Source organism: Tribolium madens, unplaced genomic scaffold (genome assembly GCF_015345945.1).
Source record: "Tribolium madens isolate multiple individuals breed KSU strain unplaced genomic scaffold, Tmad_KSU_1.1 Scaffold_3;HRSCAF=73;Tcas5.2_LG2, whole genome shotgun sequence".
Taxonomy (NCBI): Eukaryota; Metazoa; Arthropoda; class Insecta; order Coleoptera; family Tenebrionidae; genus Tribolium; species Tribolium madens.
The window spans coordinates 10281915-10298277 of NW_025401006.1; the positions used below are offsets into that span (position 1 = coordinate 10281915).

Here is a 16363-nt window from a genome sequence, read left to right on the forward strand (position 1 = left end):
TTATTCTAAATAAATCTTAAATCCAAAATAAATAATATAGATTACAAATTTAGAATTAGTAATTCCTTGAAGCGCTATTTGTCATGGAAGTTGATTATTCGACACACGATAATTGTGTTCTTCTACTGTTATCACTTTGATAATAATATTACTCTTCTGATTTCACATAAACCAGAACTTTGTTTGCATATAAATGTATTTCAATGTTTCACATTTAAGGATATTATACTCGTACAACTGCAGCTTCTGCAAAAAACAGGTAAATTACTATGAATTTAGAATTTCCAAACAACTAACTCCAACGCAATGTTTCAGAATCAACAGAATGAAGAAAATATTACTGTTTTTTAGCCTTATCTCAAGTGTAATTGCCCGATGTCAATGGTCTGGAATACCGAAAAAAAGAATTTATAATGAAGTAATAATCACCTGTATTGGCATTACTTCTGAAAACATTAATGAAGAAGTTTCAAGTGACTCATCAACACCAACAAGTCATAGCTACAGATATGTTTTTAAAAATAGTTCCATCAAAAATTTTCCAATGAATGTTTTTGCTTCAAACAAAAAAGGAAATGTGCTTTACCTTGAACTAGATAACAACAAAATAGAAACAATTCAAACTGGAGCGTTTTCTGGATTACTGCAAGTAAGAGAAATTTATTTACAATTTAATTCTCTCACTGTTATTTCCCGAGGATGTTTCAATTCCCTTCTGCAACTAAAATTCTTAGATTTGAGCAATAATGATATATATTTAATAGAAGATGAAGCTTTCAATGGAAGTAATGAATTACAAAAAATTTTGCTTTACAATAATAACATCACACATGTACCTCAAAATATTTTCCATTCTCTACAAAACTTGAAGTTTATAGATTTGTCTTATAATAATATTAAGTTTCTTGATCTCACTTTCTCAAATTTTGTAGTACACAAAACAATTTTTTTAAACAATAACAAAATTTACAGCATAAATTGTGATTCTATACACTTGAGTTTTTTGGATGTAATCGAATTAAAAAATAATTTTTTGACTGAAGCTAATGGTTCTTGTTTTCCACTCATTGCTGAAGAATTAAATTTCAAAAATAATCACCTAACTAAAATTTCCAATATATCAGCACTTGAAAATCTAAAAAAAATCGACCTAAGTCAAAATTACATATCAAATATCAATACAAACGAATTTAAAAGTCTTAGGAAATTAGAAAACTTGTATCTTGAGAATAATAACATTACAAAACTGCCTCCCGGAGTATTTAAAAATTTAAATTCTCTTCGTGTGTTAAACCTAGCAGAAAATTCTTTGAAATATCTCGAATTTGGAGTATTTAAAGGGTTAGAAACTTTACACACATTAGATCTCAGTTATAATCAATTGTATTTTCTAGAGGAAGATGTCTTTATCAACATGAAATATTTAAAAGTTCTCAATGTTAGTTACAATAACTTGCAATATATAAATTTGGTAAAACTTGCAAGTTACACCGATTTGGAACAAATTCACCTAATTGGAAACAATATTTCATGTCAAAGACTTTCATCCATGTTTTCATACAAACTCAAAATGAAAATGGGCGAAAGTACCTATCATAATGTATCAAATGTGAATGGAGTACCGTGTACTAACTTCAACTTGTTTTTCAGTGAAAACAAAACCAAATATAACAATGTTTTACAAGGTATGCAATCGTTTTTTGATACTGATTTTAGAAACACGTCGTTTTTCAAATTCTTTTCTAAAGATTTTGAACTGCTAAACCAAAATAATCAGCCAGATACAGATATAGACGTCAAGAAATTGAATCACGATTTTGAACAACTGTTAGCGTCAATTGCCAAAACTAATATTATTTTTATTGTTTTCACCTTAATTGTTATTGTGATGTGTGTATTGCTTGCAGTACTAGTCGTCCTAATCAAAAATCACATAAAACATCAACCTTTTTCACTAAGAGAACCTGAATTACACTTACTGTAAATTTTTGTTGTTCTTTTTTCAAAACTGTAAACCTAACCACTTTCAACGAATTCACAAAGTTAGGAAGAGCTTTCAACAGTGTTGAAAAAACTCCTTGCATTTGTTGTTTTCGCATTAATTCTAAGAAAAATAGGATTTTTGTTATGGCAAAATAAAATATTAAGTCCTTATTTTTTTTCATTTCTTAATTTTTAAAAAAGTATCAAAAATAACACTGATACTAACTATAGTTTTGTAGATGTCTATGACTCTTTTAAGTGTACCTACACCTTACATGACTTTAGGTTTATTTCTTAAGCTTATTTGTATATTCTATTTTGTATTTATAATTATATCTTTTATATTTTTTCAATAAAATATTCCAAAGTATTGTATTACTTAGTTGTTTTTGTAATATATTTCATGCACAATATAGATCACTTCTATGGAATCTACCTGGTATGCTAAAATACCTTTCCCACATTAAATTAATATTAAAATTACTAATAGTGGCTGTTATAAAAATTAAATTAAATTTTTATAGCGTAAACAAAGAAGTTTTGGAAATTTCAGTTAAACAACTTAACAATGAGATTTTTTGTACCAAAAGGGATTTGTATTCTAAAAAAATCCTTTTTTTTATTGAATAAAATTTGGGTTGTCTTAAATAATTTTTGTCTATAATTTGTTTATAGATTGAAAAATCTTTTTTTTCAGTTTATAGTGTTACTTTGATTTGGAAGAGAAAAAGACAAAAGGAAATAAAAAAGTAAACATATTTGGTAATCATTTATTCTGAAAGATTAATACAAACAGAGGCACTAATTTCCTTACAATCCATAATAATTAACATTAATAATAGTATAAAAATATTTTATTATACAAAAATTAATTTTGCAACTTAGATAAAATTGACAGACTCGATTAACAATAACTGCTCTCAGCTACATATAACTTTAAAAAAATGATACATCTTAATAAACCACTCATAATAATTAACTTCCTAAACTAATGATCAAAATTTACCTATTGTAAACTTAATCACTGCGCACCTAAAATACAACACCGACCACATCATTACCAGGGATTTGGTGGATATCCCCCTGGATTTTGTGGGGGATATCCCGCCGGTGGTTGTTGGGGGTAACTCCCCGGTGGTGGTTGTTGTCCATAACCTGGCGCAGCTGGGAATCCCCCTGGATAATTATACGAATCTGGAAAAAACCTCATCAAATTTAAAACCTCATTTTTAATTTTGCTCATACTGGGATATGGCATAGTTCCATATGGGTTGTACCCTTGAGGCATGGGTGGTGGAACATAAGCGGGATAGGGGGTAGAAGTGGACGCCCCGTAGGGTACAGGCATTCCTTGGACGTAAACCGGATATGGGACTCCTCCAGAAGCCGGCGGAGCTTGGGGTGGCTGCGAGGGCTGTGGGGGCCTCGGTGGAGCCTCTTTCTTCACATCTAATAGTAAAATTTAATACGATTTAGCAGTTGAAATTGCCATTGTATTGTCCTACCTGGACCTGTGTAATAGGACGGTTGAGTGGGGGTCGGCATCGACCCTCTACTTGACTCCTGTGTAAGATCTTTCAACAACTCTTCCTTTTCAGTTTTCCGGGCAAAGCAAAAATCAGATACTTTATTTTGGAAAGCGACTAATAACTGAGTCAAATCGTTATAAAACTTTGTTCCTTCTGTTAAATTGTTCAAAAGGTCTCTAAATGCATCATGAGCACCCGCCAACTGGACCATTTTACTCTCCCTACCGGAAGCCGTTGACCCTCTCTCTTGGATAAACTGGGAATGGGCTTGTTGTATTTTTGCGATAAGACCCTCTTGTTTCTCAATACTCTCTCTAACTTGTTTCTGAAGAGGGCCGTATATCTGACCAAGGTTTTCAACAGATAAAGCCGGTTCACTTATAGCCCCGTCTTTAGCCAACGCCGATAAAAATTTAGTTTTCATATCAAAGTTGGTATTTTTTAATTCTGATTCGATAACGTCGCGTTCTGCTTTGATTGTTTCAACTTCTTCCATCAACTGTCTTAACGTGTTAACAGCCGAAGAATTCGTCACGGTGCCGGATGATCCTTGAGGGACTGCTGCCTGTAACTCAGCCGGAGATTTACTCAAAAGAGCAATTCCCTCGCGGTGAGACTCGAATTTTTCACGGACCACTTTATCAGCCTGTAATTCACACGAAAATGATTTCACAATTACTAAAAAAAAAGGAAAAAGAAACACCAAAAAAGAAACAAATTCGGTACTTCTAACAGTTTTTCGAAATTTGGAAACGAATAGTTCGCAAGCAGGAAGTTACAAAAAGGGCCCGTTAAAATGTAGACGCAATTTGTAATGCAGGTTTGCTAAACCTAAAAATTTTTAGCAAAAAATTGACAAGAATAGAAAATAAACATGAATGAGAAAGAACCTCGGAAAGAATGCAATTAAATTAGTGTCCTGTGCATCGTTTTTGAGGAACGAGTTGAAAAAGTAACAATTTTAAAACTAAAGCTAAAGAAGAATTTATAAAATGTATCAACTTTGAGCAAATTTCAATAAATTACACAAAATTTATTGCCAATCATCATAATACCCACTTGTATCTTTTGCTTAATAGCTTTTTTCTGTAAATACATTCTTTTTATTCAAAGTTTTTGTAGCAAGAATCTCATTTTTATCCACAACATTGTACTTACTTACGGTGTGTTTCTGTCAAAATTATTAGCACTGAATTCTGTCTTTAGACCTTAGGTAATGATGTCTGTCCTCAGGTATTCAATTATAGCGCTTTCAAAGAGCAAACAGGCACACATAATTCATAAGTCAAAATTTTGACAACATCTCAATTTGAACACATAACCATAATTATTTAACAAAATTTCCCGGGACAAAAACAAAGAGCAAACAAAATTTGTGGCTATGGAGACAAGCTGCTACCAACTTTTTCACCAATATTTTGACTTGGTAATTTCCATTTAAAAAAAAACAGACTTTAAAAATTCGCAATAATACCTGAACTGCGTTATTAATAATCTCTCTATATTTTGCAGCATTTGAGCGGAACATTTCATTCAATTTATCGGACGGTGTTCTAGTCCAACGTTCTTTGAATTGTTGGCGCAAAGAATCATCTGCTTGTTTCTCCTCATTCAACATTCGGTCAGTCTAAAATAAACAAATAAAACCAAAATAAAACAAAACCGTTTGTCATACTTCATCTAGTATGTCCTGATTCCTCTTCAAGGCATCTGGTAATTCTCTTATCATTTTTTCCAATTCGTTTATGCCGCCTAACTGACTTACAGTATTGGCTTTTTCGATAATTGAAGGTGGCAGCCCTGAACTACCATCAGTAACTTCAATTGCAGCCGGCAAATTCAACGAAGCTAAAATTCTATAACCAGAAAAATCAATACATAAAATTTGTTAAACGAGAAATCAGTACCCATTCAATGTGGTAGTAGATTCTCTAAGACGCCCGATTTCAGCATTAACAATCTCGGTTTTTCTCACATCATAAGCAGCCAAAGCCTGATGTACTGCCACTGGTACCAACTCACTAAACAAATCTTTAAATGCTTGACTCATCGGTTGTGCTAATGGTAAAACCTTCGCTGGTTGAGCTTTACCAATAAGTTCCAATGATTTTATATCCGGAATTCTTTCATGATAAATGAAATCGTTATCTTTTTTTACTTCAGTTAAGTTTCTTTGAGCTTTATGTTGTAAATCTTGGAAAAGTGATGCTTTGCCTGAACGTTGTTGAGCTGTTTGAAACAGCGAAACTGAATGTTCCAATCTTGCAATTTCTTCACCGATTTGTTTGTTGCTTCTGCACACCAAACTTTGATAGAACTGTGCGACGGCGTGAAGTGCGGCCTGTTTCCCTGCAATCTATGTCCATTTTTAAGTAAAATATTTTTTAATAGCGAGAAACTAACCGTTGGGATCCAATCTTTGTCCCATATATTTTTCAGATTTTCCCTTTGAAACACTTTCAAACATTCGCCGTACAAATCCTCGCACTGGGAAGCCAATTTTGCCACAATCGAGTCTTTCATATTATCTGAATTGGAAAAGAATTATTTATAAAATAAAATTGATATAATTTTTACTGACCATGGATGGCCTTGTGAACAAAAATTTCTTGTGCTTGCGCTAACATCAAGTTTGATAAAGCTCCCAGAGTGTCAGGATTTAGGTCAGGAGTGGGATCTTGTTGTATAGTCAACATTACAGTTGATTTCAAATGATTAAAAATGCCTGATGATTGCTACAAGAAATTGGTTGTTTTCTCACTCAAACTCGTTCATTTAGCAAACCTGTAATAACTTTGCAGCCAATTTAAGTGACTCATCATTTTCAACACTCTGACTGGCGGCCACTGCACTTTGTAAAGCTGCAATGTTGAACAAGACACAAATTTTCTCATAGCTGAGTGAAGGAATCGCTGAAACATAATTTATGAGTCATGTTAAAACCTGCAATTTTCTTTGGGTCTTACTTAAACTGATTCTGGAACCAAAGATAGAGCCTTTATCAAATGCATCCTTCCATTTAAATGGCACCTGTAATTCCTGTGCCGGAATTTTTGTTTCAAGAGACACCAATTGATCATAATATCTAAAAACAACGACAATAGAGGGCTATTTTGAATTAATTAAACATGAATCATACCCATAAATAATGTCCAGTGAACTCTCATACTTCTCAAAGGCTTTCCAAATCGCTGTATTTCTAAGTTTTGATAACTCGTTTATTGCTTCATTGCAGTCTTCAGGCTTATCAGCAGTACTATATCTGGACTGGATTAAATTTTTTAGAGGTGTCACTAAATCTACTTCTGAAGGTTTTTTCAACGGAACCGATATTAACTCTGCCATTTTCACAATTTCACAAACGTCAAATTGACAGTCCAACTGTCAAAAGACCGGGAAATTAATCGAAAATATCCACACAAATACTAAACGTAATGAAAAATATATTATCACTATTTAGTTTCACTATACCGAGAATCACATGAGCACCAAAACATTGATGATATCATCTGAATTTGAAAAAATACAGGGAGTTGCCTCAAAAATGAGTCCCGAACCGTAGAAATCCTGTACAGTAGAAATTAGATAATGTTCGCATATTGTACTTTTTCAAAAAAACAATTTAAAATGCAAAACACTTATCTTACATACTTTACACTTTTTGGTATGTTCTAGGTTTTTATTTTATAATAAATCACACTATTAACATTTCAACATATATCACCACGTTTACTTAATAATTCTTCTCTACAAAAAAAAAAACTAAAATGAGTATATCATGTAAATAATTTAATAAAACAGTGTTTATAAAGCGACACCAATAAGGAAACCACCAAGAAAACCAGCTGTGAAGACCTTGTTTTTAGATGCAAACCCTCTCATCTACAACAATATCATCAATAAGTAGAAACCAGTAATTAAAAAGGTAGTACCTTTTGAATAGCAGGAGTATTTTTGCTCATTTCACTGGCCTTTTTCTGAGCTAATTCCTTCAAGGTATCAAGATCTTGTTTAATGATCCCTTGATTGTGAGCAATTTGGTGCAAAATTATGCCACTTCCTAGTACAAGAGAAATACCTTTGCCAGCATGCTTCACAACAGCTCCTGTAAACCTAAAATTCCCGTAAAATACCGATTCACCAATTTATACATAGTACATCACTGACCATCCTGAAGCAGTCCCAGTAATCAGTTGTTTGGCAAAACCGTTTTGATTTAATAATTTCGCAGCTTGATTGAGGGACTGTTTTGCCTTTTCCCCTCCTTTCTGTGCTTGCATTTTTTTTTAATTTTATGGATTGTTGGGTGTATATCTAGGGTAGGAATAGTAAAATACTATAGAATTGGGGTTTATTCTCTTACCAGAAAAATATATTTTATAAAATTGACGGTTCTATTAATATTCTTGTCATATTTGACTTTTGTTGGGGTTTATCCACCAGGCAAGTCGAAGGTCGCGAAACCGTAGGAAAATATAAAATATTACAGAATCCTATTAAGTTCTGCAGATTTCTACTTTAACTACTTTCGGGGAAATACTCGAATGTGAGTCAAAGTTTTAAATTATAACCAACCACAATGGTTTTATTATAAAATTTGCATTATTTGTGGTGTAACCATAAAACCAAATAAACGAAAAAGTTTTTATTAACCTTGCAAAACATACAAACAAACAAAAAATCGTATTACCAACCAATACAAAAGTGAAATAAAAAAAACATTCTTTTTACTTAGGTACTTCAAATGTTAAAATAAACTCAATAAAAAACTTTGCGATAAAAATTTCGAAGCACTCCAGGCTACTTCTGAAAATTGTTCAAATTCGGATTGTGGTTATAATTCTGTGGTCGCATCTGATTCCACGCACCTGCATCAAAATTTAACTGATTGGGGTAAAACATTGGAGCAGAATTTAAAAAATTGCCCATTGGTTGAACCATAGACATATTAAACTGATTCTGGGCATAAAAGTTACTGTTGTATTGGGGATACTCAAATCTTTGGTAGTACGGGTTAACAAAATTAAAACTATTTATGAAACTGGAGTTATGCACCATTCTGTTTTGAACATTTTGAGAAGCAAATCCTGGAGGAGTCCGAACTCGTGTTTGATGTTCATTGGATGGTTGCTGTTTTTCGAGTTGTGTGAACGGATTTGAAAGACTTTTATTTGGGTTCAAATTCGATTTATCGAGATTCACTTGTTTGTTAAGTTTGCAACTACACGCACTGATATCGTTTAAATTATTCACGATTTTATCTGGTAACTTCTCTTCAGGCGTTTTATTAAATGTATCACTTTTGCTACGTGTTTCGTCTTCATCACTCATAAAAGGATTATAAATTCGGAACGGATTCGTATCAGTTATAAAGTCATCACTGAGAAATGGATTAGTGGCTTTTTGTAATTTGTCACTAACATTATTATTAATCACTGAGAAATCACTGTTATTTAAATTAAGTTGCTTGAAACTGTTGTTTAATGGTAAAATGTCTGGCGAAGATTCCGAACTGAATGACACGTCGCTTATTGAATCCAAAGTCAAAACAGATTTATCACGATAACACTTTGAATCACTACAAGTCTTAGAAGAGGCGCCATGTATTAACTCTGAAATACGTTTTTTGTTACAAAAATACTCTCTAAATGATGAATCCGGTTCAATCTCACCATCTTCACCAATTTTAGGCACTTTGTCATTTTTCAATTGATCACCACACAATTTTGTTTTAGTGTCTTGCTCAAGAAGGTCCTTAATTTCACTTTGCAAAATATCGGGAAAAAACGAAAAATCGAAATCTTCTTCTTCACAGAAGACCCCACGATCATGCAATTTCTTTCTGTTAAATTTCTCGTGTTGTGTTTGGATCTGCTCGACGTCTTCGAAATAATAAATATTGAAATATTGAGGCATGTAGTGATGGAGAGGTAGCTTGTTAGCAATAATATACTTCATTTCTTCTTTTGTTGGAGCCATTCCCGACTCGATTTCGCTGAATTCCGGGAAAAGATGCAAGTATAGAACGTTTGGAGTGCAGTCGTAGTCTATGTAAGACTTTTTCCTTTTCTGTAATAAGACATTGTGATTACATATAAGTTTTTAACCTAAGAAACTCTTTCAAAACTAAAAAAAAAACTCCAAATAAATTAATGAAGTACGACACTGTGTTTTGTACTTTTAGTCTCGTACTACTATGTAAACTGTGGAAACTCTATTAAATGTTGTTTTAGTAATTGTAGGTATTTAAGCAACTTTTAAAAAGTTTTCCTTAATTGACTAACTAATTTTTTAGACCATTTCAATACTATAGTTTTTAAGGTTGATTGTTTTATTCTAAACTTTAGTTGATTTTGTTTAGTTTTTAAAATAATTTGATTTGTTTTAAAAAATGTAGCGTGATGAAACTGTTTTAGCACTAGACTGATTACATACCAGGTGAATAAAAAGTATGGAACCAAGCGTTTTTTTCGTAAACTAAGCACTTTACAAAAAAAATAATTAGTAGTGTAACGTAAAGTCCAATTAAAATGTGACCATTTATCAAGAATGACATTTTTCGAATTTTTTTTTAGTTTTCGAGTTCTGAAATTTTTTTTTTAAATGCCAACCCAGTATGGTAATTTTTTTTTAATTAAAGATTTTTAATTAAAGAATTGTTTTCTAGTCAGTACTTTTTTTTTAATAAATTGTTAAAGTTGCGTTCCGAGCCCATCACGAAGATTTTCCGAACTTGAACGAGGGAGTCGTTTCATGATTTTGGTCGTTGGAGAGCCCGGTTTTTGGTGCAGGTGCTTTGGGGTGGTTCCGGATGGATGAAAAAATGTAAAAACAAATCATTTTCTTCTATTTTCAGTCCATTCGAAACCACCCCAAAGCACCTGCATAGAAATCAGCCCTCTCCCATGATGAAAAAAATGAAACAACCACTTCGGTTAAGTTCGGAAAATCTTCGTGATGAGCTCAGAACGCAACTTTAACAATTAATTAAAAAAAAAGTACTGGCTAAAAAACAATTTTATTTAATTAGAGGTCATTTTTAGATCATATTCTTTAATTAAAAAAATTACCATGGTGGGTTGCCATTAAAAAAAAATTTTTTTTTCAGAACTCGAAAACTAAAAGAAATTTTGAAAAATGTTATTCTTGATAAATGGTCACATTTTAATTGGACTTTACGCTACACTAATTATTTTTTTTTGTAAAGTGCTTAGTTTACGAAAAAAACGCTTGGTTCCATACTTTTTATTCACCTGGTATAAGTTTTTTTTAACCTAAGACACTCTTTCAAAACTAAAAAAAAATGCAAATAAATTAATGAAGTACGACAGTGTTTGTACTTTTAGTCTCTCTTAGTAAACGTACTCTTATGTAGACTGTGGAAACTTTAAAATTTTAAAATAAATTTTGTTTTAGTAATTATAGGTATTAAAGCAACTTTTAAAAAGAGTTTCTTAATTGACTAGCCAATTTTTTAGACTATTTAAGTACTATAGTTTTTAAGGTTGATTGTTTTATACTAAACTTTAGTTGATTTTGTTTAGTTTTTAAAATAATTTGATTTGTTTTAAAAAATGTATGTCACTCTAGCGTGATGAAACTGTTTTAGCACTAGACAGCGTCCACAATTCACACACAGCCAATTATTATTTTCCAAATTTCTTACATTATCAATGTAGATCGCATGACCTTCATTAACTAATTGATCGTTGACGTAGAAAATATGTTTTTCATTGGTAATGTCAGCCATGTAGAGTTCCAACACATGTTGCTGCAAATAATCGCTAATTTTTACAAAAGAAATAAATGTATATTTTCATAGGCAAACCGTTTCGTCAATTTTTGTGACTTCTCCCACTATAATCCTATTAGTGACAAGTTTCTGGAATGCAATTATAGCTTGTTCACTCCAAGTACTATTTTCATAAGGGGGATAAATTCCAGATAAGCGGGCTCGGATCGCTTGAGAAGGCACTTTACTAAACTGTTTCGGTAAAAACCAAATTTCCCTACTGGAAATATTCTCCACTGTCCCATAATCAATAAAAAACACCTAAAAGACATGTGTTAAATCAAACTGAAATACAATTGAAACAAGCAAACCCTGATAAAGCCTGGTGATCTCGGTAATAAATCAACAATGACACAACGGTGATATAAATTTGCATACAAAGCTACACAAAATAAGTCTACTTCTAATAGTTTTTCTGGAATAAAGTATTTACTATGATTATCATAGAAAAAAGTCCTACAACACTGTGTTTCATATTTTAACAAATATATAAATAAGCTGCTTACTGTAACTCGTTCATCAAACTTTCCAAGTCGCCATAAGTCAGAGTAACCCAAAATTTGGAAAGATCATAAATTTCCTCAACAGAGATTTCAAGTATATCACCCACAGCTTTATCAGAAGGAAAACATCGAAGTATTTCATCTGATAAACGCATAACATCAGAGGGTATTATCGCTGGGCCAGCTGTCCACTGAATGATTACATCATTACATAACGAAAAATACTAAATAAATACCTACATCCAACTCAACTTCATCTAAAATATGAGTTTTGGCGACATCTTCAACTTGCACCTCCAATTCAATTTTTTCACTTTTAGAATATGACGGTAGAGACCTATTTATGTCAAACAAAAGAAAATCATGCGTTCCTGGTTGAATATATTGAAAAACATGAGGTAAATCTGCGCACATTTCAATCAAAGATCTATAACCGTAGTATTCATAATTTAATTTCTTTTTAAACATTTGACTGAAACAAATTAATTGATTTCATAGAAAGTAAAAAATCTGACTGTTATACCGATATTCTATTGGCAATTTGCTGCACCAGAGACCATTTGGAAATTGGAGGATAAGTTTTTTTAAATTATTTTCAACTTTTGTAGGAACATTTGAGTTTGATGGAGCTTCACTTCTCTCATCACTATTAATTGCGACATTATTCAAATTCAAAAGTTGTGAGTGATTGTCAACAGTTTTCTCTTCAGCTAGTGACAATGAACTGCTTGTTTCTGATAAAATTCGATATTCCTTCTCAGACTCACTTGATGAGGAAGTCTTTTGTTGTGGTTCTTTTTTAAGTCCAACTTGAGAAATAATTTCTCTATCACAATCAAGTACCACATGACCTTGACATTCCTGCTTAAAATAATCACAGTCTTGTATATCTGCTGGAGATTCTATATTAAAACAAGGTTCATTGAGGGGGTCTAGCGGTGGTGAAATTTTTTTTTCTGGTGTTTGTGTTGCCTCGACCAAGTCAAACTTGTTACTCTCATTTGTGTAACATCTTGGCGGTCTACGTGGAGTATAGTTTTGTTGTAGTCGATAACCTGATGGAATAAAATTTACTCTTGTCCTAAAAATAATTGCTGCCTAAATTGTTTTCACAACTTAATATAGAATAAACCTTTTGTATAGCGAAACCTTAGGTTTTTTCTTTTGCTTTGCTACCATTAAATTAATGTGAGCCGATTTGGCTTTAATAACACCTTCAACTTCTGCGTATGGACCTGATCCATGAACCTGCAAAACATGACAATAACATTTAAACCAGCAAATGACCAGAAAATTACTTGAACTGTGTCTGGAATTGATCGCAGGTATGCTTCAACAGAAGCAAAACCTAGTTTGTCAATAGGTATTGGATAACCTACAATATTTCGAAAATCGTCACATAACTGTTTCATAGATGAACGTAAAGGATTAGACGTTAACAAGCTTGTAATTATACACTTTGTTTCAGTGGCTTCTGAAGACGTCTGCAAAAAGATGTTTGTTTTTAACAGGTAAAAAATTTAATATTAAAAATGTACCATTATGATATCTAAATTTCAACAAATAAAAGTTTACCAGCCGGTATTCTTATGACACTAATTCATACAAAACATCATATTTCAACAATGAAAATGTGTTTCACACATTTATAACAATTGCTTAATAAACAACAAATTTCAAGCACAAAACATGAACGTCAACTGTCAAATGTCAAAAATTTGAATTTCTGACAACAGCATTTTCCGCCAAATTTAAATGTTAATTTTAAATACTTACTATATAATTTTATTTGCTTAATTTTTAAATTACGAGTAAATGTGACATATAAGCACAATTATTCCATTTTTGATTTATTAGCTTACCTACTAGCTTTCATTAATTGACCCACTGAGCCTGATGATAAGTATGTGTAATTTAACGAAACTCCAGCAAAGTACAGCACCTTTTTTTCAAAATTGACGCGGTCTAACCCAAAAAGACCCAGATTTCAGACCAAAAGACTTTTTGTATTTAGATAATGACAAAAAATTAACCATATGAAACCAAAATAAAAACCTATTTAAGATGGTATACGATTTTGGGGAAAAATTTGATATTTTTATCTGAACACTTCCTGTAAAATATTGATCATAATAATTAAAATATTAATATGTTTCCTGTAATTTTATTGTAATTTCAAATAAAAGCTTTTTTAGTAGTCTTATAATTATTAGGTATACCAGTTGATATAAATCAGACTTTATGTTTATCACAAAATTATCTTGTCTAAAGTGGTAATAGGTAGACACTTATCAACTTCAAGTAAAATTATTTGCTCTCAGGTGCTTACAAACACATACACGTGCATATAACATGTTAGTGAAAATTTTCTTCTTACTAATCTTACAACTAACACAAATTCTGGTAATATAGTTACTAAAAAATTTAGTTGTACATAAATAAACTCAACTAAATTGTTTGCAGTGTTCAGATGTTTTGGTAGAACTGCCTAATGGCATTATCCTCGGACGTGAAGATAAATCGTACACTGATAAACCTTATTTTCATTTTCAAAAGATTCCATATGCTGCCCCACCTGTTGGAAATCTTCGATTTAAGGTAAAAATTGTTTTGACAAACAATTTGTTCTAACAACTTTTTTAATTATAGGCACCAATACCCCCTAATAAATGGGAAGGGATTTTAAATTGTACTTATCTCGATAAAATTTGCTATCAAGACACGACAAATTTACCAGAGGAGTCTGAAGACTGTCTCTACATTAATGTTTACACACCAGAGGTAGGCATTTTTTGATTATTTTTTTTACATGGTATTATGTCTTCACTAATTTGTAGCTTCCTGATGAAAATAAAAATGTTTCTATACCGGTTCTATTGTATATTTACGGTGGTGGATTTGTTGAAGGACATGCAATGCAGTACCGACGTGGTCCTGAATATTTAATTGATCATGACGTTGTGATTATTACATTTAATTACAGACTGGGAGCATTAGGTAACTCTAAGAATGCACACTTTTTATTTTAATTTTTGCTTTGAAGGATTTTTATCAACTGGAGATACAATTATACCCGGAAATAATGGTTTAAAAGACCAACAGTTGGCAATAAAATGGGTCCACGATAATATACATTTGTTTGGAGGAGATCCAACAAGAGTGACTTTAGTGGGCGAAAGCGCTGGTGGTGCTTCTGTAAGTCATCACATTTTAAACGAAAAGTCAGAAGGTACCTTTAAAAATTTTTGGTACTTCAATAAAATGTAGGTTTATTTCGAGGAGCTATTATGGAAAGTGGTACAGCGATCAATCCTTGGTCCCTCCAAAGAAACCCAAGACAAAAAGCTTTCGAATATGGTGCTATTTTTAACTCAAGTTTTAACGAAATTGATGATTCTGAAGTTTTACGTGACTTTTTACTCAACATATCAGCAGAAGATTTAGATAAAGTTTCCTTGAAACAATCAGAATGGGTAAAAAACTGTGATACCTAAAAGTTACAAAATATATACTTTTTAAATACAGGCACCAGTTATTGAAGTTGAACATGAAGATGCTTTTATTACAAAAAAAATGTATGGGCTTATGCGAACAGGAAATTTTGTTAAAGTACCAGTTTTGATGGGTATTAATTCTGAAGAAGCTTTATCTGAGGCTGGAGGTACGAATTACGAATATTTTCTTTTTTTATAAGTATTAATAGTTTGATAGACCTAGACTCGCTTAAATCGAAATGTGAAATGTACGATAATTATGTGGATCGTTTAGTTCCTGAAGACATGAGCATAATTCTCAACAATAAAACAATTGTCAATATTGGACAAACCATCAAGCAAATATATTGTGGCGACAAAAATTTCGTTGACGATATGAGTGCAGCAGTGCGGGTAATTTATTAATATTTTTCTGTTACTTGAATTGTTCAATTTTCTGCTAGTTTTCTAGTGACAATAGTTACACACGAGCTATAATCAGATGTGCTGAAATGATGTCTCAACTTACTGACGTTTATTTTTATCAATTCTCTTACGATGGGATTATGGGGAACGTTACTATAAGCATCGAAGGTAAAAATTCTACTTAGGTCTATTTTTTTTAAGTATTTCTTAGGTGCTGAACACGTTGCACATGCTGAAGAACTTCGCTACATATGGCGAACCACTCGAGACGGATATGATAACTCAGATTTGAGTAAATTTCCTCCAGAGGATGTACTGACCCAACACAGAATGCTGACACTTTGGACTAATTTTGTTAAATATTTGTAGGTAAAAAGATTGTCTTAAATTTTGCTAACTGAATTTTGTAGAAATCCTACCCCTGATACAAATGATCTTTTACAAAATATTACTTGGCCGATTGTGTCATCGGAAGGTGTGGGTGACTTCTTATATCTAGATATTGGCACGACTTTGGAAATTAAGAATCATCCTAAAATAGATACTTATCATAGATGGATTGAACTCTACGCCATGTTGAACTATAATGATTTTGATACATTTTAAGGGTTAATAAAGGTGTTCTAATTCTTGAGTATTGACCTTAAAAATTTTATC

The 16363-nt window shown here is 32.1% G+C and overlaps 5 protein-coding genes across 8 annotated transcripts; 2 read left to right on the forward strand and 3 right to left on the reverse strand.

Annotated features, from left to right (window-relative positions):
* The first annotated feature begins 71 nt into the window (after positions 1-71).
* On the forward strand, positions 72-2352 carry LOC123007770 (leucine-rich repeats and immunoglobulin-like domains protein 3). Of its 3 annotated transcripts, none has more exons than XM_044403206.1 (3): positions 72-259; positions 316-1685; positions 1749-2352. In XM_044403206.1, the coding sequence occupies exons 2-3, from the start codon at positions 326-328 to the stop codon at positions 1982-1984; spliced, it is 1596 nt and encodes a 531-aa protein (XP_044259141.1). In that variant the 5' UTR covers positions 72-259; positions 316-325; the 3' UTR covers positions 1985-2352. The 3 variants fall into 3 exon arrangements, with proteins under 3 accessions (XP_044259141.1, XP_044259142.1, XP_044259140.1); XM_044403207.1 differs by lacking the exon at positions 1749-2352 and having other exon boundaries at positions 316-1341; positions 1395-1585; XM_044403205.1 differs by having other exon boundaries at positions 316-2352.
* Positions 2353-2739: 387 nt separating this feature from the next.
* On the reverse strand, positions 2740-7025 carry LOC123007175 (programmed cell death 6-interacting protein). Its single transcript, XM_044402292.1, has 11 exons — positions 6652-7025; positions 6479-6597; positions 6297-6424; positions 6094-6247; positions 5916-6040; positions 5420-5868; positions 5188-5368; positions 4987-5139; positions 3489-4158; positions 3229-3432; positions 2740-3177 (listed from the first exon to the last, which is right to left on the reverse strand). The coding sequence occupies exons 1-11, from the start codon at positions 6855-6857 to the stop codon at positions 3041-3043; spliced, it is 2526 nt and encodes an 841-aa protein (XP_044258227.1). The 5' UTR covers positions 6858-7025; the 3' UTR covers positions 2740-3040.
* A 189-nt stretch (positions 7026-7214) lies between these two features.
* Positions 7215-7983, reverse strand: LOC123007827 (FUN14 domain-containing protein 1B-like). Its single transcript, XM_044403292.1, has 4 exons — positions 7876-7983; positions 7680-7826; positions 7445-7625; positions 7215-7394 (listed from the first exon to the last, which is right to left on the reverse strand). The coding sequence occupies exons 2-4, from the start codon at positions 7790-7792 to the stop codon at positions 7317-7319; spliced, it is 372 nt and encodes a 123-aa protein (XP_044259227.1). The 5' UTR covers positions 7793-7826; positions 7876-7983; the 3' UTR covers positions 7215-7316.
* A 229-nt stretch (positions 7984-8212) lies between these two features.
* On the reverse strand, positions 8213-13497 carry LOC123007194 (tudor domain-containing protein 5-like). Of its 2 annotated transcripts, XM_044402325.1 has the most exons (11): positions 13346-13497; positions 13106-13291; positions 12940-13055; positions 12331-12888; positions 12048-12279; positions 11811-11998; positions 11616-11760; positions 11341-11565; positions 11179-11283; positions 9185-9581; positions 8213-9124 (listed from the first exon to the last, which is right to left on the reverse strand). In XM_044402325.1, exons 1-11 carry the CDS (start codon positions 13346-13348, stop codon positions 8313-8315), a joined length of 2967 nt encoding a protein of 988 aa, XP_044258260.1. In that variant the 5' UTR covers positions 13349-13497; the 3' UTR covers positions 8213-8312. The 2 variants fall into 2 exon arrangements, with proteins under 2 accessions (XP_044258260.1, XP_044258259.1); XM_044402324.1 differs by having other exon boundaries at positions 8213-9581.
* Positions 13498-14109: 612 nt separating this feature from the next.
* On the forward strand, positions 14110-16340 carry LOC123007350 (esterase FE4-like). The gene is made up of 11 exons (XM_044402598.1): positions 14110-14210; positions 14271-14405; positions 14457-14588; positions 14645-14804; positions 14851-15036; positions 15075-15280; positions 15333-15468; positions 15519-15694; positions 15745-15874; positions 15918-16071; positions 16117-16340. The coding sequence occupies exons 1-11, from the start codon at positions 14160-14162 to the stop codon at positions 16310-16312; spliced, it is 1662 nt and encodes a 553-aa protein (XP_044258533.1). The 5' UTR covers positions 14110-14159; the 3' UTR covers positions 16313-16340.
* Positions 16341-16363: the final 23 nt, after the last annotated feature.

Bases quoted from the DNA above. Each gene is read 5' to 3' on its own strand.
- LOC123007194 (XM_044402324.1), bottom strand. The intron at 12,889-12,939 runs GTTTATTCTATA...AATTATTTTTAG, and splicing joins AAGGTTTCGCTATACAAAAG to GACAAGAGTAAATTTTATTC. The intron at 12,280-12,330 runs GTATAACAGTCA...AATTTGTTTCAG, and splicing joins AAATTGCCAATAGAATATCG to TCAAATGTTTAAAAAGAAAT.
- LOC123007175 (XM_044402292.1), bottom strand. From the start codon at position 6,857: ATGGCAGAGTTAATATCGGTTCCGTTGAAAAAACCTTCAGAAGTAGAT. The intron at 6,598-6,651 runs GTATGATTCATG...CGTTGTTTTTAG, and splicing joins TCACTGGACATTATTTATGG to ATATTATGATCAATTGGTGT. The intron at 3,433-3,488 runs GTAGGACAATAC...TTTTACTATTAG, and splicing joins GTCCTATTACACAGGTCCAG to ATGTGAAGAAAGAGGCTCCA.
- LOC123007350 (XM_044402598.1), top strand. From the start codon at position 14,160: ATGTTAGTGAAAATTTTCTTCTTACTAATCTTACAACTAACACAAATT. The intron at 14,589-14,644 runs GTAGGCATTTTT...ACTAATTTGTAG, and splicing joins TTAATGTTTACACACCAGAG to CTTCCTGATGAAAATAAAAA. The intron at 15,037-15,074 runs GTACCTTTAAAA...AATAAAATGTAG, and splicing joins TTTAAACGAAAAGTCAGAAG to GTTTATTTCGAGGAGCTATT.
- LOC123007827 (XM_044403292.1), bottom strand. From the start codon at position 7,792: ATGCAAGCACAGAAAGGAGGGGAAAAGGCAAAACAGTCCCTCAATCAA. The intron at 7,626-7,679 runs GTCAGTGATGTA...CGGGAATTTTAG, and splicing joins ACTGGGACTGCTTCAGGATG to GTTTACAGGAGCTGTTGTGA. The intron at 7,395-7,444 runs GTACTACCTTTT...ATATTGTTGTAG, and splicing joins ATACTCCTGCTATTCAAAAG to ATGAGAGGGTTTGCATCTAA.
- LOC123007770 (XM_044403205.1), top strand. From the start codon at position 326: ATGAAGAAAATATTACTGTTTTTTAGCCTTATCTCAAGTGTAATTGCC.